Here is a 23,114-nt window from a genome sequence, read left to right on the forward strand (position 1 = left end):
GAAACAATTTGAGAGACTATCATATGTCACAATAAAGAGGTTTTAAGACACAATAATTATCTTTCTTAGTTTTTTGTTTGGGTTTTGTTTTGTTTAGACACAATAATTCTTGACTCTGAATGATAAGTCCAAAGAAAGTCATTTGTAAAATGAAGTTCAAGTGTGCTGGTGACATCATAGAAGGGAAAGTTCCAAGAGAATATAGTCAGATCTTCCTGGAAGCCTGGGCTGAAGCTGAATTGAGCTCAGCTTTAGGAGATCCAGTAACGGTCCTTTGGGTTCTACGCTTGAGCTTTTCTTGTTCCAGGAGTTCAGTAGAGTCATGGATAAACGACCTTCGAGGATGAGAATGGATACCAGTAAAGTGGATATGAGGCATCGTTCCCACTCACCATCCTTCTACCCACACCATAGGCCAAACCAAAGCGGAGCCAACAAACAACAACACGGTGGATTCCACAATCAAAATGAAGCCCACCCTCTCCACGAATTCCCAGACTACTATGACAATGCTTTCCCCCAGCGCACCCATCACCAGACCAGGAGCCATGTCGCTACAACACCTCACTATGGTGGTGGACCCCAAAGGGGCTCTATCCCCCGTGCTGAGCCTCACCCTCGTGGCGGGTCCCGCGGTGGGACTCAGCCCCACAGTGAGCTGCACCGCCATGCCGCGTCCCGCGGTGGAGCTCAGCCCCACAGCGAGCTGCACCGCCATGCCGCCACCCGTGGAACAGCTCAGCCACATGCTGGAACTTATCACAACGAGCCCTATCACCCTGGCAGACAACACCCGCAAGGTGGACATCCCTATCAGGGGACCCAAAGACAGAGTGATTCCTTATCCCACACCTCTGTTGGGTCGTACACCCAAAGGGATGCTCCTCACGGGAAATTTCCCTATGGTGGTATGCAGCACCGCCACGGCGAACCCCATCAACAGGCTCACCACCACGGCCGACCCCACATCCCGTACAGAGGGCAGACTCACATGAGAGACCCCTACAGAGGCTTTCAGGACTCCTACCAAGGAAGACACCAGCTCCAGGGTGTTCCCTCTCAATCCAGCTACTTCCAACACAGAGAGTATGGCCCCCGTCACTCTCAGAGCGGCTCCCAGATCCCCAGCACATACATGTCTCACTCCACAATACAAATGTCCCATTCTCATCTGGGAACCAGAAGCTCAGGCTTCAGTATGGCTCGGTCCCACCTGACCTCCCGATCTCGTGTCTCCAGTAAAATTCATCCCAAGGAGGACTCTTGGAGTGATGATGAGCAAATTCAGAAGCGCAAGAGTGAGTCTTTCCTGGGCCCCCAATCCTGACTCCTACCTCCTCGCTCAGATTCATGCAAATCTAAGGAGACCCTGAACGGGCTTTCCACACGTTAGGAAGCTCAGTTCTCACTTGTGTGTGCATCCCATCAGCCAGTCACTCTTCTGGCTGCTCACTGCCGCGCCATTTACTCCTTAAGCTGTTGATCCCGAAAGCTTTGCAGTGTTTCTTCCTTTAGCCGTTGCTTGCTTCACTTGCTCGCACGATCATGTCTTGACCGTTGAGGCGTTTATCAAATGTAGACGTCTGGTCTTCCCGTGTCCTTACAGTACAGGGAAGAATTTAGGACAGTGGCTGCATTCACAAGATCAAAGCTAAGGGTGGGTACAATCACAGGCCATGTAATGACAAGGGGCCTGACTTCTTGTACATCAAGATAGTTGCCTCTGTGGAGTCTGTGTCCACAGTTGCCTTGCTAAGCTGTGAGGCAATTGCCAAGGACATAGCCTGTAAACTGAAGCTAAGTGGAGAGCTCTTACTGTTACCATCTCCCAGACTCTGTGCCCACTAGTTCAGCAAATATCCCACCAGTCACATCAACAACCAGAGAGGGACTTGTGACTTACTGAATGAGAACAGAAAAAGCAGTCACGGGGAAGGGATGATTTAGCAGGATCTTTTTTTTTTAATTACATTTTTTAAAATTTTTTATATTAATCACAGTTTATTCACTTTGTATCCCAGCTGTAGCCCCCTCCTTAATCCCCTCCCAACCTCACCCTCCCTCCCTCATCTCCTCCTATGCCCGTCAAATATTTTATTTATCTTTATTTTATGCACATTAGTGTTTTGCCTGCTCGTATGTCTGTGATGCAGGGTGTCAGATCCTGGAGTTACAGACAGCTGTGAGCTGCCATGTGAGTGCTGGGAATTGAACCCAGGTATTTAGCAGGATCTTAAGTGGGGGGGGGGGAAGATCACCAAAAGCATGGGACGGCAACAAGAATTGGTTTTTCTTTAAGTTTCCATATGAGCAAAGATAGATCTGGAGTTGTAAGGTCAGGAATGCTTAGGACCTGCCAAACCAAATCACAAACAGCATGGCCCCTGACATGAAAGGTTATAAGGACTGTGACCCCAAGTCCAGCAAAGGACAAGCATAGTGGCACACCAGTGAATGAACAAGAGGAAGGATGACAATAAGGCATAAATGGGAGGGTGCCTGGGATCACTGCACCCCATCACAAGCTACATGGGTTTAACTTTCTGACTTCCTTACAGAGACCCAGAGGACCCACAAAAAGCTACACTCTGGGAATATTTTCCAATTGATTTTGGACAAAATAAACACCCTCATTTGGGGTCTCCGGGAAATGATGATGTCGCTGACCCAATCCCTGGCCTTTGAGACCTTCATCTTCCTTGTGGTTTGCCTCAACTCAGTCATCCTTGTGGCCCAGACCTTCACTGAGCTGGAGATTCGAGGTGGTAAGGGTCAGGTGGCCCTGTCCCTATGCTGAAGATAATTGATGTGGCTGCAGGGCCTCCCATGAGCCTGAGCTAGCGGCAGGAGGTCTTCAAAACTTATATTACTTCATCTTCACCCCCCTGGAAACTTGTTAGCATTCCAAGAGGTAGAAAACCCAGTGAACTGTAGGCTATGCTGTTCATGATGTAACCATCAGGGGGCAGTATGTTCCGAATAGACCACTCTGAGTGGGGAGGATCACTGGGAATCCTGGGTCTAAGGAGAGCCAGAAGGCTCCTACCAAAAGGTCCTGAAAAGCAAACGCGGAAAGCCTGAGAATCCTGGTTTCTGGAGTCCGGTAGAGCCAGGTGATGACAAAGAGTCATTTCATGCCCACAGTTCAAGGCTTCACTTTCAGTATGTTAGATGCATTTGTGTTCATAAAGAATAATAGTCAAGCAGACTGTCGTTGCTCCCATTTTACAAATAAGAAAACCCAAGAACTGAGAGGTTAAGTCACTCAGCCATTTAAAGGAACTGGGGAACTGGGCGCACGCCTTTAATTCCAGCAGAATGAAGCAGAGGTAGGCAGATCTCCATGAGTTTGAGACTAGCTTGGCCTACATAGCAAGTTTCAGGCCAGCCAGAGCTACATAATAAGACTCTGTCTCAACAAAACAAAACAAAAACAAAAACAAAAACAAAAAGGAAAAACAACAATAAAAAAACAAACGAACAAAAAAATCCCAGCCCAGGACAGTCTGGGTAAGGTCTTAGTGATGAAGGGGGGAGTGGGTGCCCAGGATGCTGGGGACTGTCCCTGAGAAAGCCTCTGCTGTTCCCGCAGAATGGTACTTCATGGTCTTGGACTCCATCTTCCTCGCCATCTACGTGGTCGAAGCCTTGCTCAAGCTGATTGCCCTGGGTGTGGAGTATTTTTATGACCCATGGAACAATCTGGGTGTGTGGCAGGACCAGGGTGGGAGGGGGACTAAGGATAGGGTGGGGAAGGGGCATTGAACTGATTGGGGGAGTTAAGGACAAAAGAGAGTCTGGAATGGGTTGCTGGGTTTGGAAAGCCTGTGGGTCTGTTTGGCCTGTTTGGCTCCTCCCTAACTCAAGGTACCCTCTGTCCTCAGACTTCTTCATCATGGTCATGGCAGTGTTGGACTTTGTGCTCCTCCAGATCAACTCCCTCTCCTATTCGTTCTACAACCACAGCCTGTTCCGGATTCTCAAAGTCTTCAAGAGCATGAGGGCCCTGAGGGCTATCCGGGTCCTTCGGAGGCTCAGGTCATTGCTGCCAAGGAAAAGGGAACATGGGCCTGGATGTCCAGGGAGTGCATTGTGACCTGTTTCTGGGGTGGTGGCAGGTTGTGGCCCCTGCATACTTGGGAATCCTGGGGTTCATGCCGGGATCGGTCTCTATTTTCCCAAGGAAGGGTCAGGAGTTGACTAAATCACCTATGAATTAGGGACCTCCTAATTTTAGTGCCCAGTCTGGTTCCTGGGTTCCAGCTCCCCACTTCCATCCCCACTAATTCGGCCTCCTTCTCTGTCCCCGACCGCAGCATCCTCACCAGCCTCCACGAAGTGACCGGGACTCTGAGTGGTTCTCTGCCATCCATCACAGCCATTCTAACCCTCATGTTCACCTGCATCTGTATCCTGTACAGTGGAGGCTAGGCGGCCGCTGGCCCAGGGCCGGTGGGAGTGGGGAGAAGCAGGTCAGGGGGAAGGGGGGCTAAGTGCACCCTCGTGAGATACGGGCACAGTGTCCGAGGATCTGGTTGTGGTTTGGCCCTAAGCGGTTTCCAGTCCTTTTCTCTGTGGTGCTCCGGGCACTGTTCCGGAAATCAGACCCCAAGCGCTTCCAGAACATCTTTACCACCCTCTTCACCCTCTTCACCATGCTCACCTTGGATGACTGGTCTATCATCTACATGGACAGCAGGGCACAGGGTGGGTAGAGGGCAGGGTCCAAGGCCTGGTGGGCAGACTAATGGCTGAGTTACCCCTGCCGTATGGGGGCTGCTGATAGCTGGTAGAAAGGTAGGAGTCGGGGAAGCCTCTTGACTGACGCTTTTCCTCCCCCAGGGGCCTGGTACATCATCCCCATCCTCATGATTTACATCATTATCCAGTACTTCATCTTCCTCAAGTGAGGCACCTATTTTACTGCCCGGCTTCGCTAAGGGCCCTCCGCCTAACTCACCCCAGTCCTCTCACCCTCGCCATGGCCACGCTGGACCCAAGGACGGCCTGTGGCCTCTTCCCTGGTGTCCCCTTTGAGAGCATCCCACTTTCCCCTCTGCAGCCTGGTGATTGCTGTCCTGGTAGATAACTTCCAGATGGCACTGCTCAGAGGTTTGGAGAAAGTGAAGATGGAGGTGCTGCACAGACGGGCAGGGGCACGGGGAGGAGCAAGCACTGCAGGGGGCGGGGCCAGGGGAGAAACAAAGGTAGAACGAAGGTCTTTTATCTAGAAAGCTGCCCGGGTCCATGAGAAGTTGCTGGACGACTCTCTGACAGAGCTGACCCAAGCAGGTACTGGCCATTCCCTCCTCCTCCCCATCCACTCCCCCTCTAGAGTAGCCAGGCTGCTTCAGGGCTTTAGAGTCGGAGATATGAGAGAGTATCCAAGTTTAGAACAGAACTTTGGTCCAAAGGACTCTAGACAATCCTCTAAAAGCCAATCAAATTCATCAATTTTTGGAAGATCTTACTTGCAACACCAATTATGGTCTATCAAAACATAGAAACTATTGCTTCTGTAACTAACCTACAAGGTTGAGCCGTTGGTCCCCCATGAGACCTTTATAACTGCCCTTATGAATTGAATCAGGATCACACATACTGATCCAGAGTCACTAGCACCTGTAATCCCAGGACTTGGGAGGGGGGAGGCAGGTGGATCCCTGAGTTGGAGGCCAGCCTGGTCTACAGAGTGAGTTCCAGGACAGCCTGGGCTACACAGAGAAACCCTGTCTCAAAAAACAAAAACAATCTTTGAGACAAAAAGAGAGAGAAGAAGTAAAAGAAATGAATATTAGTGTCTGGGTTTCAGAACTCAGAACTCTCAGATCAGCAAAACAGACCCCCCCACTTATGACCTTAAGTGAAAAGATAAATTGGCTCCACTTAACAAGTTGACAGTGCAAGGAATTTGAGGAATGGCTTGATCCAGTACTCAAGCGGTAGTCAGGACTGGGTATCCTATGTTTATGCCTTGTTGACCTTTGTTGTTTTGTTTTTTTTGTTTTTTGTTTTTTGGTTTTTTTTTTTGGTTTTGTTTTCTTTTTTCCTGGTCTTTGGGTTTTGGGTTTCGGGATGAGGTTTCTCTGTATATCCCTGGCTGTCCTGGAACTTGCTCTGTAGACCAGGCTGGTCTCCAACTCAGAGATCCACCTGCATCTGCCTCCTGAGTGCTGGGATTAAAGGCGTGAGCCACTGCCACCCAGTCTACTGACTTCTTGAATCCAGTCCTTTGCCTGGGCATTCTCTTCACAGTACCCCCCCCCCCATCTTTCCATCCAGACACTGATGCCCAAATGAGCGAGAGTGCTTTGCAAATGCAGTTTATTGACAGAATGTTTGGCAACATGACAGAGAGGTGAGGAGATGGAAGGAAGGGAAAAAACCGTGGGTCCAGGGCAAGAGGTCTGGATGTCTGATGGTGGCCTGGGAGGAGAAAGAACATCGCCTGTCTCTTGGGTGGAAGGAAGTGGGTCAGGAATGCATTGTAGTGACACTTACAGTGTGTTGTAGTTGTCTGGGTCCAAGGGTAACACCTCTTCCTTGTTCACCTCAACATCCTCGGAGCAGCTTGCTTTTCCTATTCCCAGTGTTTCTGACAAGTGGGTTGATAAGATCCAATGGGCAGACAAGTGAGTGAGGAATGAATTGGGTAAATAATTGGGTGGGTGGGTGGTTGTTTAGGCTGAGGGGGTGGGTCCTGGGAAGAACACGTAGGCAGAGGGGTAGGTAGGTATGCAATGGTTGCACAGGTGAGTGAATGGCTGGGCACGTGGTTGGATCAGCCATGGTTGAATGGGTCCATGGAGTGGCTTAAGTAGATGAATGGGCAAGAAGATAAGTGTAAAAATAAGTAGATGGAAGGATGGGAGGTTCAGTGAGGAGTCACTGCTGATTCCTCTAGGTCCAGACTCAGACTTTTTGAGTACTGGGAAACATGCTCACCAGGTATAATGGTGTACGCTTGTAACCTCAGAAACTTGAGGAGGAGGCAGAAGGATCACAAGTTCAAAGCCAGTCTTGGGCAACTCACTGGGGACTCATCCCAAAATAAAAATGGGAAAGGCTAGAAGAGATAGCTTTCTCTGTGATGTGCTCTTCATGCAAGCATAAGGATCTGTGTTGGATTCCCAAAACCCAAGTAAAACACGACGTGGGCCTGGAGAGATGGCTCAGTGGCTAAGAGCACTGGCCATTCTTCCAAAGGACCTGAGTTCAATTCCTAGCACCCACATGACAGTTTACAACTGTCTGTAAGTTCAGTTCTAGGGGATCTGACAGCTTTGTGCAGACATACATGCATTAAAAAAAAAAAACACCAATTCATATAAAATAATAAAATAAATAAACAACAAAAGAAAACACACTAGGCGAGGCCGTGCTCACATGGACCTGTAATCCCAGTGCTGAGGAAGTAAAGTCAAGAGGGTCCCTGTGGCTCGCTGGCCAGCCAGTCTAGCCAACCAGTGAGCTCAAGTTCAATGGCAGACACCGTCTTAAAAAATAAAGTGGAGAACAGTAGAGGAAGAGATCGAATGTTGACTTGTGGCCACCGCATGCATACGCCCATATACACCCACACTCACACATGTATACAAACACATATGAACACCATGTGTACCCACATGCCCACGTGTGTGCAAAAACATGTACACATATACAAAATAACTAAGAAGTGAAAAAGTGATATCTATAGAAGGAGGCCTACAGAGACAGAGGTCTAGGTCATGGCAAGGAGAGCCGTGTTAGGGTCCTGGCAGCCCAGCCACTCCTCTGCCACATCCAGGCAGCGGGGACTCCACTTCCAGTTCCTGCAGTTGGTGGCAGCGGTGGAACTCCATCAGCAGAAGTTTCGTTCCCAAGCATCTGTCATCGATGAAATTGTGGACACTGCATTTGAGGTAACCCAGGAGGGACAGGGGCAGGGGAAAGGAAGGGAGAGGTTTGAGGGTAGGAGATCTTACCCAAAAGTGGTTCTGAGTCACAGTGGCATGGCATTGGCAAAGGCTGTCCCTGGTTCACTCACACAACCCTATCTGACCCTACAGGCTGGAGAAGATGATTATGGGAAGTGACCCTGAAGAATCCCACTGTATTGACTCTAGCCGCTGGCGAGCTGCCTGCCTGGGTGCGTTGGGACAAGTCCCTAACTCTGCTGGCATTGTTATCCAGAACGATGCTGGACTGAGGTCCCAACAGAGTTTTAGAAACCCCAGGTGCCTCTGTGTCCTCACTAGCTAGCGAAGGTCATGGGGAGTTGGACAGGGGCCACAGGCATATGTTGAGAGCTGTGTGTGGAAGGGGCTCTTCTTGGATCGCCTCTGGCCTTACCAGGTTCCAGCTTCCCTGTTCAGTCCATCAGTGCACTAGCAGAGATCGGAAGGGTGACACAGAAAGAGGAGTCTGGGTGCTGACGGAAGACCAAATGTCAAGTCCTTAGAGGAAGAAAGCCTGTCTGGCCTGGGGTCAAGAAAAAAAAGAACAGAAAAAAATATCCCAGAATTTTTACGTATCAGGTGCCAGGCATGGGGCCCTGCGCCCAGGAACTTAGGCTTACCAGGAATGCTGTAAGAATACCAATACAAAGGGAATATTAAGAACCCACATGGGCAGTGATGGCACATGACTTTACTCCCAGCTCTTGGGAGGCAGAGGCAGGTGGATCTTTGTGAGGCCTCACAGAAATCCCTGGTATACAGAGGGAGTTCCAAGACAGCCAGGACTGCACAGAGAAACCCTGTCTTGAAAACAAAACAAAACAAAACACCCCTCCCAAAAGCTATCCCTCCAAAACAAAGCAACAACAATGAAACACTCTCAAAAAACCAAAAGGGCCAAGGGTGGTGGCACACACCTTTAATCCAAGCAAAAAACAAACAAAACAAAACAAAAACCAAAAAGACCACTTGCTGCTCTTGCAGAGGACCCAAGTTCAGATCCCAGCACCCACATCAGACTGCTTACAACCACTTATAATTCAGCTCTAAAGCATCTGACTGTTTCTTCTGGCCTCCATGGGCCTTGCACCCACATGTACAATCCACACAGAGACACACATACACATAAATAATCTTTTTTTTTTTTAATTAAAAACCCTAGAAGGTAAAGGTCATTCACATCCCCTTCCCTACCTGAAGTAAGACTACCAAACCTTAGTGAAAGGGTCGAGGGGGCCTCTTAGCCTCCAGGCAGGCACAGGGCCATGTAACAAGGACCCGTTACTGCTGGGGGACAGCCACAGAAAATGGCTGCTTCTGCCCAGCCTGCTTTAGGGCTTAGAAGTATGCTTTAACCCAGGCAGGGTATCCTCAGACCCTGTGTCCACTGAGGGACTACCAATGGGACCCTTGTGCAAAGCACTGAGTCAAGATGGAGTTCAGTTCCAGCCCAGGAGCTCCCCATCAATGGTTGGCCAACTTCCATCATTTATAACCAGCTTCCTCTTCATGGAGGCTGGAGGGACTCCAGAAAGGGAGCTGGGGTCTAACCAACACCCATACTCAGCACTGGCCTGGTCCAGGCAGCAATGCAGTCTTTTAAGACAAAAGCTCTCTAACCATGCTTAGGCATGCCCAGGCCCAGGAATACATCAAGCAGAGGAAATGCCATCTGGGATGTGGGCACTGATTCCAGGGGCGGAGAAGCCATGAGACAGCCTTCCTTGCATCTTGCCTCTCCCCAGCCTGCGCACATTCATTCAACAAGTCTTTCCTGTCACTTGTCCTATACTGACTCTGAGCTTGGTATCTCCTGCTTGAAAGAACTTGGGAAACTTTCCAACCAGTGATGACACAGCACAAACTGCCGTGGGTATCCGGTTCCAGCAGAGAAGGGATACATGCTGTCCCCTGGGGCAATGTCAAACCCATCCCCCTCAGTGTGTCAGGCTTCCGGGACAGTGGTCAGCCTCCATTCCCTCCATGATGTGGCCTTTGAGAACAGTAGAGAGGATCCCAGCTTCAGCTGCTGACCATGAGATCACATAATTGGGGCGGAGGGGCGGGTCAGACAGGAACAAGTTAGGTGTGAGACCTTAGGAGCAGACATTTTACACACATTGAGCAGACATTTTACACACACATCACCCCCATAATGCCAGACTGAGCCTGGTACCACCTAGTGCTCCAAATCAACCGGTGACTGTGGCCCACCTCCTGGGTGGAGATGTTAATGTCTCCAAGCAAGACTTCTGCACATGATGCAAGTGCTGGCTTGGGGGGCGGGGTGCCGTGTACTCATCATTGGGTTACTTCCGGCTTCTCCGAGGCACGTGCTGTGTGCTTGTTGTCTCTGCTCACGCTTTTCTAGGCTGTGTTGCTATCATGTTCAGGGAATGTCTAGAATGTCTGCTAGCACCTGAGTGGGTCCTGTGACTGCCTCCCTCCTCTCTCTGAACGAATGTATAACAAGAACTGCAACTTCAAATAAGTGTACAAAGACTGTAACACCCGTTTCCTCCAATCCAACATGACACTGACTGGACCCTGTCCCTCCCATGAGAGTTACCCCTCCAGGTAGCAAGTTCGCTCTTCCCTCTGGTGATCCACGGCACAGGTTCCTTTAGAAATCTTTCCCAGAGAGAGACGCTGAGAAAAGCCTCCTGAGAAGGATGTGAGTGGCTTAGGGGCTTCTTGGCCTACGGAAACTTTGAGAGAAAGGAAGTCGCCTCCAGCCACAGTACGCACGGGAGTATCTGTGACCTGGGGACCCAGTGTCGTGGGGCCCATGGAGTTGAGCACCCACAAACATCTCACACTAGTGAGTACTGAGGGTTTGGGCTAGAGCGGATTGGAGAGTGCATGGGGGCCGCCTGTGCAATCAGTCAGGCTCCTTAGGGCTAGCTGTGGCCTGGTGTCAGGGCTTCAGAGGGCCGAAATCTGGGAACTTGACCTTTCCTCCAGCAGAGGCAGAAAGATCTCTGAGTTTGAGGCCAGCCTGGTTTACAGAGTGAGTTTCAGGACAGCCAGGGCTACACAGAGAAACCCTGTCTCAAAACACCAAAAAAAAAAAAAAAAAAAAAAGTTGCAGACACTGAGACATGAAGTGCTGTGTTTGCTGTTACACAGCGTATCTCAATAAAGGAAAACAAGGTCCCTTTCCCTGTCGGGTGTTCTTTACTGTGTCCTCATTTGAGGACAATAAAAAGAGCTCTGCCACTAATAAACTCTCTGGCCTGGGTCATCAGCCTTTGCAGCCGTCTGGACCCCAGCTTTTGACTGTCTTTTCTCATTTCCGTCCTTCCCCTCAGAGTCCCGGCATGAACCCAGGAAAAGATGCTGGTACCGTTCGCACAGACATCCCTACTGTAACTAGTCTCGGAGCATCATCTCTCTCCCGAGACTTTGTTTCTTCCTTATCTCTGAGTCCACTGAAAGTGTCTAGCAGAAGGGTTTCCCATTTGAGGGCCACACCCTCCGTGCTGCCCCGGGGGCAAGGGCACAGGACCCTGTCAGCTGTAGGGTTCTGAGAGTCACTGAGAGCAGACCGAGGCTCAGGGTGAGTGAAACACACAGGAGAAACCAATGCAAGAAGCAGAGCTACAGATTTATTGCTGCAGACATGGCCCATGGCCCTGAGCTGCCTCCATCACCATGCTTGTTCTTGGGGTCCCGCTGCTGGCACCCCGGGGCCGGCTACATCTGCACGCAGTCATGCTTTAGAAGCTGAGTGGTGTTCCTCCAGGGGATTTCAAGGAGCTCAAAGTTGCAGCGCAGCTTCTGAGGAGGGAGGAGAGTGGACAAGGAGGCTGAGCTTGGTGCCAGCCTCCTCCTCCCAGCAGTCAGCCCTCTTCCTGCCACTTCTTTCTGGAGCCAGGGACAGACCACGTCTGGTCCCAAAACATGAAGTTGGATGGCAGGAGATGATCCCAGATCTATCAGGCAACTCCCACCCCAAGAGAAAGCCCCAGTCTCTCCTTCCGGCACCCCACCCTGGCCCGAATCACGCAAAGGCCGGACAGGACAGGTCCAGCCAGGCCTTTGCCTGACCAGATAGACTAGTCAGGATGGACGAGCTAAGGGCCTCAGATTCTGCGCGTGGCTGGACTGGGGCCGGTGATCTTACCTCCTCCTGCCCACCTACTGCCAGGGGGCAGGTGGTGAGGTCCATGTGGTCTCCAGAGACTCTGGTCTTTCTGCACTCTGTGCTCTGCATCTCCACAAGCAGGTAGTACTTGAGGCCCGCCACCAGCTGAGGATAAGGTAGGGCAGGTGAGAGACGCCTGGGAGGCCAGCCTGTGTTTCTACTCTCTCTCTCCCTCTGGCCTAAAAGCATTCAGACCTGGAGGGGAGGGGAGGGCTTCTAGGTGTGATTTAGAGGTGAAGGCAGAGCCCTGGGCCCTGCAGGAAACCTGTCTGCAGCTAGGTAGCTGAGGAGAGTGGCCCCTCCCACTCCATCTGGCAGGAGTAGGGCAGTGAGGTTAGTTATGCCAAAGGAGGTTGGATCTTGCATTTCTTCGATATTTAGGTTTGGTTGCCATAGGTTTTGCCGTTTTATCGGTTTTGTTTTGATGGCAAGTATTTTGTGGAATGGACCGGGCGTTGTGGTTGGTTTTAGTGCCCCCTTGTGTTTGGTAGCTGGCCAAGCCGCTCTCTGGCTTGTCCCCTTCCCCCCACCCCTCCAAATTGTCCCGCTCCCTGTCCACAGCCATTCTGTCCCACTCTGTCCCATAAACCCCCAGCCACCACACCTGATACTTGGCATCGATGACTTTGGTGTCTCGGAAGTAATAGAGGCTGTTGCTGTCCATATTGTAGCTGGCCACAGCTGCCTGCGCCGCCTTCTGCACCCTCGGGTCATCGGGAGACAGGTACTGGCGTTCTCCGGTCCTGCGGCTCCGCAGCTCGGCGCGGACGTCCGGGGACAGCGTCAGAAGGCAGAATGTGAGCAGGCCCAGGCCCAATGCCAGCGGGAAGGACAGACGCTCCATAGCCACCGATTCCGTGAGGAGCTCCATCCTGCGCGGCTTTTACCGGCTCCCGGCCCCTCCCGGCCCCGCCCACCGCCTGCCTGTTCCCTGAGCACGCCTGGACCCGCTTGCAGGTGCTTGTGGGCGGCTGGACCTCCCCCACCTAGGTCCTGGAAGGACCAGGGGTGGCACACAGGTCCCAGGACCTCTACTTGTGGGGATACTGGCCTGTCCCTCCTATCACACAGAAGGGAGAAGACAGTAACAATTCACCAAAACCAAAGGCCACCTCAGGGGTCAGGGCAGTGCGAATTGCCAAAAGCTATGGTTAACCTCTTACTATCGCCACCATTTTCCTGTGTGATGATTTTTTTTTTTTTTAAGAAATTACAACCTCTGGCCTCCATTTCTTCTAGAAAATAACTGTAAGGATTCAATTAGCTGACACAGATAAAAATCTGAGCCTAGGAGAGTCCAGGTGCTAACTCTCAGCCACAGTGAGAGGGGGTGGCTGACCCTTGAACTTTGCAGACGTGGGAACAGCGCAGAAGGGAGAATTTGTTCAAAGACATCAGCTGGTCCCTAGTAAGTGAGGACACTGAACAGCTTAAGTTCAGTGTGTGTGTGTGTGTGTGTTATGAAACAAGGTCTTATGTATGCAAGGCTGACCTTGAACTTCTGATCTTCCTGCCTCTGCCTTCTTGTGCTGAGATTACCATCACACGTGCTGAGAATTCAGGGCTTCGTGCATGTCAGACAAGCACTCTACCAGCTGGTGTCCACAGCCACGTTTTGCTTTGTTGAGCTTAAGCCTAGGGTCTTGTGCATGCTGGACAAACACTTCACCGCTGAGCCATATCTTCAGCCCTGTTTTCACTCTTTATTTTTCGATAGGGGCTTGTTCAGTCACCCGGGCTGACCTTGACCTTGCTCTGTGGCCGGGCAGACCTGGAATCTGTGTCTTTCCAGGCAGGGATTACAAGCCTATGTTCCCTGAATCCCAAAGGAGGGGTTGTCATACCAGGTGCCATCTTTCTAACTGGGTGACTTTGGCCATTCAGGCGTCGGTGTCCTATGGGGGAAAGGGTGACAATTCTTTTCTCCTAAAGCTGTGTTCTTCTAACAAGGACGGTTCCAGGCTGTTGTCCTTAGGGACCCTAGACCTATCCTAGCGTACTAACAAGTTAGGAAATCCTATAGTGTTTTGGAAGAACAGGGCATGGGGACTCATTCTGGCAGAATTTCCTTCCCTCAGGGGCTTTTTTAAAACACCAGTTCCGTGCCTCCCCTCCCCAGCCCTTTTTCTTTTTTTCTTTTCTTTTTTTTTTTTTTACATTTTTAAATTGATGTTTTACTTTTGAGGAGGGATACTCATGCCTCAGCAAGGGAGGGAGGTGTGCCACAGCATGCACATGTAGAAGGTCAGAGGTCGGAGGTCAGCTTTCCAGAACTGGTTCTCTCCTTCCACCATAGCCATTCCGAAGTTTGGACCCAGGTCTTCAGCCTCAGCAGCAGGCATCTTTACCTGCCGAGCCATCTTACTGGCCCTTCCTGAGGGTCTTAAATGGGACTTGGGAGAAGTGGCTGCTTCCAGCACCTAGCAGACGTTCAGCTGGACCAGCAGCAGCCCTGCAGAGGTGAGCATTACAGGCAGGCACCCGGTACACCCCTCCCCCCTGCAGAGGTGAGCATTACAGGCAGGCACCCAGTACACCCCTCCCCCAGTTCTAGACGGTTCTCAGCCCGGAGTGTGATCACCACCCCTTCCAGCTACAAGCCTGCTTCACCCGACAGCCTAGCTATGAAAGAGAAACTGCCAGGCGATCCCTGCTGTGGCTGAGGCAGGCAGAGCTGTGTGAGTTCAAGGCTAGCTTGGTCTACATAGTGAGTTCCAGGCCAGTTCCTCATAGTAAGGCTTCGTCTCAAAAACAAGCAAACGAACGACAAACTATTCCCACCTCCTTGAGACTTCAAACAAGGTCCATTGCAGGCCCAGGTATGCAGTGTCTGGAGACACCAATGTGGAAGAAAACTACCCCAGCCTTGACCTATAAGTCTTAACCGGGCAGAGGCCCTGAGTTGGGGGACCCTGGGAAGGGAGTAGAGCAAGAAACACGGCCAGCTCACAGGGCGTCGTAGGTGAAGCAGCATCAAGGGGGCCTCCCCAGCGCCGAGTCTTCCCAGCTCTGCTCACCCGCCGTGCAATCCAGTCACAGGCACATGTTCCTCCTACAGATCCTTCAAAAACTGCTCAGTTGGAGGGGCTGGGGTGATGGCTGGCACAGTGTCTTCCAGGCAAGCGTGGGGGCCGGCCTTCAGCTCTCCAGCGCCCCCAGAGAAAACAGAGGGCTTCCCGGAGCTCCTGGTTCAGCGAGAGTCCCTGTCTCAAAACATAAGGTGCAGAGCAAGCGGAGAAGGCACACGAGTCACTGACCCGAAGAGTAGATGAGTTCGTGGATCACCAGCATCCAATCTACTCTCCACTGCCAGGGAAGCTCTTGCCATACGGCTGGCTTTGCTCTGGGGCCTGGCCTGTTTCATTTTCATGCTGGTTCTGCTCAGCAGTGGCTGTTACCTCTTCCTACTAAAAAAAATGAGACCAAAAAAGGAGGGTCAGAAGTGGGGACTGGGCTAGACGGGCTAGACGGTGCCACCCCATCCTGCAGAGGTGGTGGGCCAAGCATAAGCTAAAAATTGACTATCCCCACTGGCCACAGGACGTAGGCTCCAGCGGTACTGTGGCCCAGAGACCCCCACACACACAACCCACAGCACTCTTCTCTGGCTACTAGTCCGGTAGGTTTTGATAAACCACACAGACCATTCTTCTCACTGGGATCGGGCCCTCTAGGGCCTTACTGCTGTCCCCAGAATTCTTTTGCCTGAGTCTTCCAGTAGGTGGAGGACATTCCTTCCCCCGGGCTCTGCTCCCTCTCTCTGCCATACCACATCCTGGAAAGAAAACTTTATAACAAGGACACCTGTGGCCCAACAGTGACTAAAGGACACCTGCAATCCAGCGGTGACTCCATGAAGGAGTTTCCCTGAATGCCAGGGCCTTCCCATTTGCAGCTGATGGAGGTTTCCCGTCTGTGCACTGTGAAATGGAGGAGATGAAGCTCAAGGCAATGGAGCAAACTGCTTCAGATCTCTGGGAGTAAAGATGGCTTTGTTGAACAGAAGGCCTAGCTGGCACTCCATCCAGACCCAGCAGTGACACACAGAAAGCCCTAATCTTTGTTTGGAGGGACACCGAGATCATGATGGACAGCTGTCAGCTCACACTGGATGCCTTCAATATTACTGGCATGCCACCTGGCCGGGTAAGGGAGGTGCTGGGCTATGTTCATCCCTGTTTCTTTCTTGCCAGGAGCAGAAGGAAAGAGCCCAGTGGACCTAGGATCAGGGCACTGGTTTATCATAAGCTCTAGGACCAGGTCTGAACACTGAAGACCAGAGGGGCTGAGGGATCCAGTCCTGGCTGGGCACAAGGATGAAGGTGGAGCTCACCCACGTTCTTAAGCCAGTGGGCGGGTATGGACACTTTATATGGACACTAGGAAACCCCACTCCAATCCTCGCTGACCAGGTTTGCTTTCCCCACCAGCACAGCAGCCTCCATCTCTCTGGTAGGCTGAGTTGGATCTGGACCTGTGAGAGACCACTTGATTATACTGTACACTCTAAAGGCCCTTTGTCCCCTGCTGCCCCAAGACTGATCCAGGAACTTATGTGGGTTGCAGTACAGGGCCCTGATAAGGGATTCCAGGCTTGCCAACTTGTCTCACGCACAGCCCATGGCCCAAGGGAAAGGTGAAGCAGGTTTCAGACCCTTTAGAAACAAAGCCTGTGGGAGAATCAGGGAGACAAGTGATAAGGGAACGAGGCAGACAGCCTGTCATACATCATACAGAGCCCCACCAGGGTCCAGGGCCAGAGCCAGGAAGACAAAGCCAGGTAACCATTATGAACAGGAGCCAGGCAAGTGTTTCATGGAGGTTTCCTTGCTTGGCTACAGTCTGAAAGAGTTAGGGCTGTGCTTACCCAAGCCCGTGTCTAAGCAAGCTGGCCTGTGTGACAGTGTCATGTATGCGGGTGAGGCTGAGCTTGTCTGTGAGGCAGGATAATCAGGAAACACTCCAGACATGTAAAGGAAAAGGGCTTCCTCACACCAGAGTCTGGTTGAAATCTTCCACCAGTCAAAAAGCAAGGATTCTAACGCAAATTAACATCTTCTGTCTCTCTTCCCGACTGTAAACTTACAATATGCTGGGAACCTCAGCAGAAATCCCTTAATCCCAGAAACAGTGACTTTCCCTTAAGAAGACCATACCCAGTCTGGAGAGACAACTCAGAGGTTAAGAGAACTCGCTTCTCTTTCAAGGACCAGGATCTGGCTCCTGCACCCACATGACAACTCACAGCTGCCTGTAACTCCAGGTCTAGAGCATACAGCACTCTTCTGGCCAGTTCTGGCACTGTGCATGTGTGTGGTACACAGACCGACACTCATGCAGGTAGACACTCATACACATAAAGTAAAAATAGCAGGGTGTCGTGGCCATGCTTTTAATCCCATCACTGTGGAGGCAGAGGCTGGCAGATATATCTGTGAGTTCCAGGACAGTCAGCGATACGTCCGGAGGCCCTGCCTCAAAAAAACACAAAACAAAACAAAATGTTATTTGTTATTTATTTATTTTTAGCTCTTTCGAGACAGGGTTTCTCTGTGTAACAGCCCTAGTTGTCCTGGAACTTGATCTGTAGACTAGGCTGGCCTAGTAGAGATCCACCTGCCTCTGCTTCCTGGGTGCTGGGAGTAAAGGTGGGTGCCACCGCCGCCCAGTCTGTTTTTAGATTTTAAAAGAAATCGATTCTTGCCTTTCTGCTGCGGCAACTATCATCTAATAACTCACCAAAATGACAAACCCCATGAAAAAAGGAGGGGACCTGTGGTATGCCTTTTAGGAAACACTGAGTTGTTCCTTTGGCCGAATACATAAGAATCCACAAGAAGGGCGAGACTGTAGACATCAAAGGAACGGCACTGTCCAAGGAATGCCGCATAGGAGGATTCTGTGTCATTCAGCATGCTATGGGCATCATCCTAACCCTCTTTCCTGCTTGTGACAATACACAAAGGTCCCACATTTGCTCCAGCCCTGTTTCTTCATAGTTTTCCTCTTACACTTCTATTATTCCAAGCAAGTTAAGGGCAAGATTCTTAGGAAGAGCATTAATGCAGGGATTGCCAAAGCAGTTTCCTGAAGCTGGTGAGAGAAAACAATCAGGGGTGAGGGAAGCCAAAGGGAAAGGTTTCACTGCTGCGCCAGGCTGTCCCACGTTGCGTGGAGAAGCACACTTAGTGAGGCCAACAGAAGAGGCCTGAACCACTGGAACCCATTCCCTATGACTGCATAGCTTAGCACACAAAAAGAAAAAAAGAAAGGACAAAAAACCCCCAAAACCTTGCGCCTTTGTGTGTGTGTGTGTGTGTGTGTGTGTGTGTGTGTTTTATTTTTGCTTGGTGGCATATGCCTTTAATTCCAGCAATGAGCCAGGTGGATCCCTGTGGGTTCTAGGCCAGCCTGGTCTACAGAGTGAGTTTCAGGATGGGCAGGGCTACATGGGAAAACCCTGTCTCAAAAACAAAAAACAAAAAATGAAAAACAATATTTTAATGAGCTCTGACACTCAGAAGCTGGCACCTGTTCTTCGCTCCTTCCCTGAGAGCCTTTCTATCTCCAACAAACCCCACGCCTACTTCATACTGGTTCCTTCTGAATACTGGTTCCTTTTTCCACATGAAAAGCAAAGCTACAGCGTCTACCTGAATTGATGTTCTAAAAGATTAGGGTAACTCCTCAAGCTGTTGGGGTGACAGCACGGAGCTGGGTCTCGGTCCCAGAGTCTGCTGATGCCAACATCAGCCACATATTGCAAACTGAAAGGCCAGAGAAGCTCGTGTCACCAGTTTGGACTGCAGACGGGAAAAGCTCCCAGGAAGTGATTGCAGCCACAGCTGGGTCCTGCTTATGGCCACCTTCCAGAGTGGGATGCTCACAATGCCCCGCATAAGACTTATGTTTCTCTTGACAAGTGATTACAGATTCAGCACATATTTCTAGCCTTAAGGTCTAGAAATGGAAAAGCTACACAGGCATTACAGCACATGCCTGTAAGCCCAGCACTCTGCAGGTAGAAAAAAAGGATCCAAAGTTCAACGTCATCTTCAGCTACAAAGCAAATGTGAGGCTAGCCTAGGCTCATGAGGCCTCTAAGTTAAATGAAGAGGACAAGAGACAAGAGAAGAGAAGAGAAGAGAAGAGAAGAGAAGAGAAGAGAAGAGAAGAGAAGAGAAGAGAAGAGAAGAGAAGAGAAGAGGGGAGGAAGGGAGGGGAGGGGAGGAGAGCAGAGGAGAAGAGGAGAGGAGGAGGGGAGGGGAGGAGAGCAGAGGAGAAGAGAAGAGGAGGGGAGGAGAGGAGAGCAGAGAAGAGGAGGGGAGGAGAGGAGGGAAGGAGAGGAGAGGAGGAAAGGAGGGGAGGGAAGGAGAGGAGGGGAGGAGAGGAGGGGAGGGAAGGAGAGGAAGGGAGGAGAGGAGGGGGAGGGAAGGAGAGGAGGGGAGGAGAGGAGGGGAGGGAAGGAGAGGAGGGGAGGAGAGGAGAGGAGGGGAGGGAAGGAGAGGAGGGGAGGAGAGGAGAGGAGGGGAGGGAAGGAGAGGAGGGGAGGAGAGGAGAGGAGGGGAGGGAAGGAGAGGAGGGGAGGAGGGGAGGGAAGGAGAGGAGGAGGGGAGGAGAGGAGAGGAGAGGAGGAGAGGAGGGGAGGGAAGGAGAGGAGGAGGGAAGGAGAGGAGGGGAGGGGAGGGGAGGAGGGAGGAGAGGAGGAGAGGAGAGGAGAGGAGGGGAAGGGAGGAGGAGGGAAGGAGAGGAGGGGAGGGGAGGAGGAGAAGAGAGTTATGAGTTAAAGAGTTCTGGGTATGGTAGCACACACAGTTAATCTCAGCACTTGGGCAGAGGCAGGCAGATCTCTATGAGTTTGAGGCCAGCCTGGGCTATAGAGCAAGTTCTAAGTCCAGCTAGGGCTATACAGTGAGACCTGCTCGAAGAACAAACAAGTAAATGAAAGAAAGAGAGAGAAAAGAAGGAAGGTAGGAAGAAAGAGAGAGAGAAAGAGAGAGAGAGAGAAAGAAAGAAAGAGCGAGAAAGAAAGGAAGAAGGAAAGAAAGAAAGAAAGAAAGAAAGAAAGAAAGAAAGAAAGAAAGAAAGAAAGAAAGAAAGGGCAATAGCAAAACTGAACATAGTGGTTCATGTCTGCAGTCCCAATATTTAGAAGACTAAGGCAAGAGAATCAAGCCTTGTGATTCAGAGGCTGGCTTGGGCTATATAAGGAGATTCAGCAAAAGGCAGTGGCCGAGTAGTTGTCTCCTCTGCTAAGGTATTTGCTGCTCAGGCATGAGAACTGAGTTCATATCTCTAGCATCCATGTAAAGAAACAGATGTGATGACACACACATGTACTCTCAGGCTGGGGAGACAGGCAGGAGGATCCCTAGGCCTTGCTGGCCAGACAGTCTAAGAGAACCAGTGAGTCCCAGCTTCAGTAAGAGACCCTGTCTCAAACACTAATGGAGACTGAGGGAGGGGGCTACAGCTGGGATACAAAGTGAATAAATTGTAAATAAATTAAAAAAAAAAGACTAATGTAGAGTGATGAAGAAGACACAAGACACACAAAAAAGAACTGGAAAGGTCAGCCCACTTGACCTTTTCTTACCTTTCTTTCTACTTATTTACTTATTTTAAGGATTTATTTATTTATTATTTATACAGTATTCTGCCTTCATGTGTACCTGCAGGCCAGAAGAGGGCACCAGGTCTCATTACGGATGGTTAAAAGCCACCATGTTGGGAGTTGAACCGAGGTGGGAGTTGAACTCAGTTGAAAGAGCAGCCAGTGCTCTTAATCTCTGAGCCATCTCTCCAGCCCCTATTTATTTATTTTTATTTCACATATATTGTGTCAAATCCCCTAAAACTGGAATTACAGACGGTTGTGAGCTGCCACATGGGTGCTGGAAATTGAGCCCCGGTCTTGTGGAAGAGCAACCAATGCTTTATTTTTTGTTTGTTTGTTTGTTCGTTCGTTTGTTTTTTTTTTGAGACAGGGTTTCTCTGTGTGGCCCTGGCTGTCCTGGACTCGCTTTGTAGACCAGGCTGGCCTTGAACTCACAGAGATCCACCTGCCTCTGCCTCCTGGGGTGCCCAGCTACTGCCAAAGCTCTTAACCTCTAAGCCATATCCCCAGTCCTCTGGAATTTTTATTTAATATTGAAATTTTGTTTTCAAATAAAATTTGAAATTTTATTTTAAAAGGGTCTCCAAATGTAGCCTGGAATTATAAACTATCCTGGAACTATCTCTCCACCCCCCCTGCCTCTGCTTCGTGAATCACAGGGTTGCAGGCAGGAGTTGCCACACACCTGACTCTGTCTATTAGCTTCTGCAATAAGTACTTTTCTTGCTTTTTATCCAGTTGCATCACTACTGAGTTTGAATCACTAAGCAAGATTTGACTTTCTTTAACTTTGCGTGAAAGTAACCATGCTATTTTTCTTCATTTTCTCAATACTATCTAATATGTAACTACTGTATTTAGATTCATCTCACAGCCCGTAGGACCCTAGCCTGGGCCTGAAACTGCCAAAATCCAGGCCCCCAAGGCACCCGATGACTGGGAGAGGACAGTTGGGAGACAGAAACTGAGGAAAGTGAGGTGTGAGGCCTTATTTAAAGGGAAGGGATCATGAGCTGTGAAAGAGGATGCTAGGCTGTGATACTCTCAAACTTTGAACCAAACTGCCTTCCTGCCTCTTGTGGATCATTACTTTGCCGACCGTGGTGGTCACAGAGAGCCTGAACTAGGGTGCTTTTCATGCCACCCCTATACTTCCAGCTTGGGCCTGACATTGCCGATACCTGGTGCTCACAAAGCACTCACTCACTGTGTCCTGACCCCAGGTGTGGCTATGTGCCTGGCATCAGAGCACACCCTTGGCAGGGCACAAGAGGCTGAGGCTTTGGAGTTTGGGATGTATGCACCCATCTCTGGGTTGTCTCTCTGGGGCATGCTCCTTCTGTGTAGCCTCCACTGTTGGGGTCGATGGTTTTCACGGCGTGCCCATGGTGTCTTGGAGCATATGAGCACATCTTGCATCGCTCTGTGTGTGTGTGTGCCTTTCTGACACTTGTACTGATGCGTTCTCTCGAGGAGAAGAATGAAGGAGGGTCTCAGCTGCCATGTAACGTGTGCCCAGAATATTGCAGCTGCAGCTGGTGAAATGGCACAGCAGATAAAGATGCTTTCAGCCAAAACTGAGCTTGATCCCCGGGACCCATGCGGTGGAAGAAGAGAACCGACTCCACAGCTTGTCTCACTTCCGCATATGCTGTGTTACATCCGTGTCCACTCAGATAAATAAAGTAATTTTTAAAATATTGTACCTTTGAATGGTCTCTCCCTTGGGGACTCACCTCTTCTGGGTGCTGTAGATTTGATTTTACCTCTCTTGGGCTATGTGTCCAGCTCCTTTCAGATATCTTGCCCAGGGCAAGGTACTGTGCCTCTGGGAAGGATGAGAGAGGGACTGTCTAAGCCTCATGGCCTCCGGTGGTTCTGAAGGACAGGCAGCCACCTCTAGCCACCAGTATGCACAAGAGTGTTTGAGGGTTTTTTTGTCTTGTTTTTGGTTTTTCGAGACAGGGTTTCTCTGTGTAGCCTTGTCTGTCCTGTACTCACTTTGTAGACCAGGTTGGCCTCAAACTCACAGAGCTCCACCTGCCTCTGTGGGACCACAGGCCTGTGCCACCGTGCCCGTGCACAGGAGTATTTGGAGGTTGGGACTTCAGTGTTCTATCCATGCCCCGACCAGGTGTACTTCTGCGTGCTGAGGTCGTCAGGGTCCTGCTTCCCTTTCTGAGTGCTCACAGAGACCCAGTGTCCTGGGTAGCCTTAGCTTCTGTGACTTCCGCTCTTTAGTCTCATTGCATATGTAGGGATCACTACATGTAGAGACTCTGTGCTTAAGAGTGCTGGTGGCTAGTCCCTCTCTGCTTGAGACTCTGAATATTTGAGGGTCCATACTGTAGAGCTGTCCCTGGGTGTTCAGTACTGTTGGGGCCAGGCCAGCAGAGATCGACAGGGATGGCAG

The 23,114-nt window shown here is 50.6% G+C and overlaps 2 protein-coding genes across 2 annotated transcripts; one reads left to right on the forward strand and one right to left on the reverse strand.

Moving 5' to 3' along the window:
• The first annotated feature begins 322 nt into the window (after positions 1-322).
• On the forward strand, positions 323-8,213 carry Catsper1 (cation channel sperm associated 1). The gene is made up of 12 exons (XM_021638417.2): positions 323-1,298; positions 2,559-2,765; positions 3,593-3,706; positions 3,885-4,038; positions 4,317-4,408; positions 4,564-4,707; positions 4,843-4,906; positions 5,063-5,135; positions 5,232-5,292; positions 6,283-6,358; positions 7,787-7,901; positions 8,049-8,213. The coding sequence occupies exons 1-12, from the start codon at positions 323-325 to the stop codon at positions 8,073-8,075; spliced, it is 2,103 nt and encodes a 700-aa protein (XP_021494092.1). The 3' UTR covers positions 8,076-8,213.
• Positions 8,214-11,523: 3,310 nt separating this feature from the next.
• On the reverse strand, positions 11,524-13,008 carry Cst6 (cystatin E/M). The gene is made up of 3 exons (XM_021638486.2): positions 12,689-13,008; positions 12,064-12,189; positions 11,524-11,717 (listed from the first exon to the last, which is right to left on the reverse strand). The coding sequence occupies exons 1-3, from the start codon at positions 12,953-12,955 to the stop codon at positions 11,634-11,636; spliced, it is 477 nt and encodes a 158-aa protein (XP_021494161.1). The 5' UTR covers positions 12,956-13,008; the 3' UTR covers positions 11,524-11,633.
• Between the last annotated feature and the right edge of the window lie 10,106 nt (positions 13,009-23,114).

Source organism: Meriones unguiculatus, chromosome 1, assembly GCF_030254825.1.
Source record: "Meriones unguiculatus strain TT.TT164.6M chromosome 1, Bangor_MerUng_6.1, whole genome shotgun sequence".
NCBI lineage: Eukaryota > Metazoa > Chordata > Mammalia > Rodentia > Muridae > Meriones > Meriones unguiculatus.

What these genes read in the sequence shown, in the direction of transcription:
- Catsper1 (XM_021638417.2), top strand. Translation starts at nt 323, where the DNA reads ATGGATAAACGACCTTCGAGGATGAGAATGGATACCAGTAAAGTGGAT. An exon ending in GCAAATTCAGAAGCGCAAGA is followed by an intron (nt 1,299 to 2,558) that starts GTGAGTCTTTCC and finishes ACTTCCTTACAG; the next exon opens with AGACCCAGAGGACCCACAAA. An exon ending in TGGAGAAAGTGAAGATGGAG is followed by an intron (nt 5,136 to 5,231) that starts GTGCTGCACAGA and finishes TCTTTTATCTAG; the next exon opens with AAAGCTGCCCGGGTCCATGA.
- Cst6 (XM_021638486.2), bottom strand. Translation starts at nt 12,955, where the DNA reads ATGGAGCTCCTCACGGAATCGGTGGCTATGGAGCGTCTGTCCTTCCCG. An exon ending in TCATCGATGCCAAGTATCAG is followed by an intron (nt 12,190 to 12,688) that starts GTGTGGTGGCTG and finishes CCTTATCCTCAG; the next exon opens with CTGGTGGCGGGCCTCAAGTA. An exon ending in CAGTAGGTGGGCAGGAGGAG is followed by an intron (nt 11,718 to 12,063) that starts GTAAGATCACCG and finishes CTCCCTCCTCAG; the next exon opens with AAGCTGCGCTGCAACTTTGA.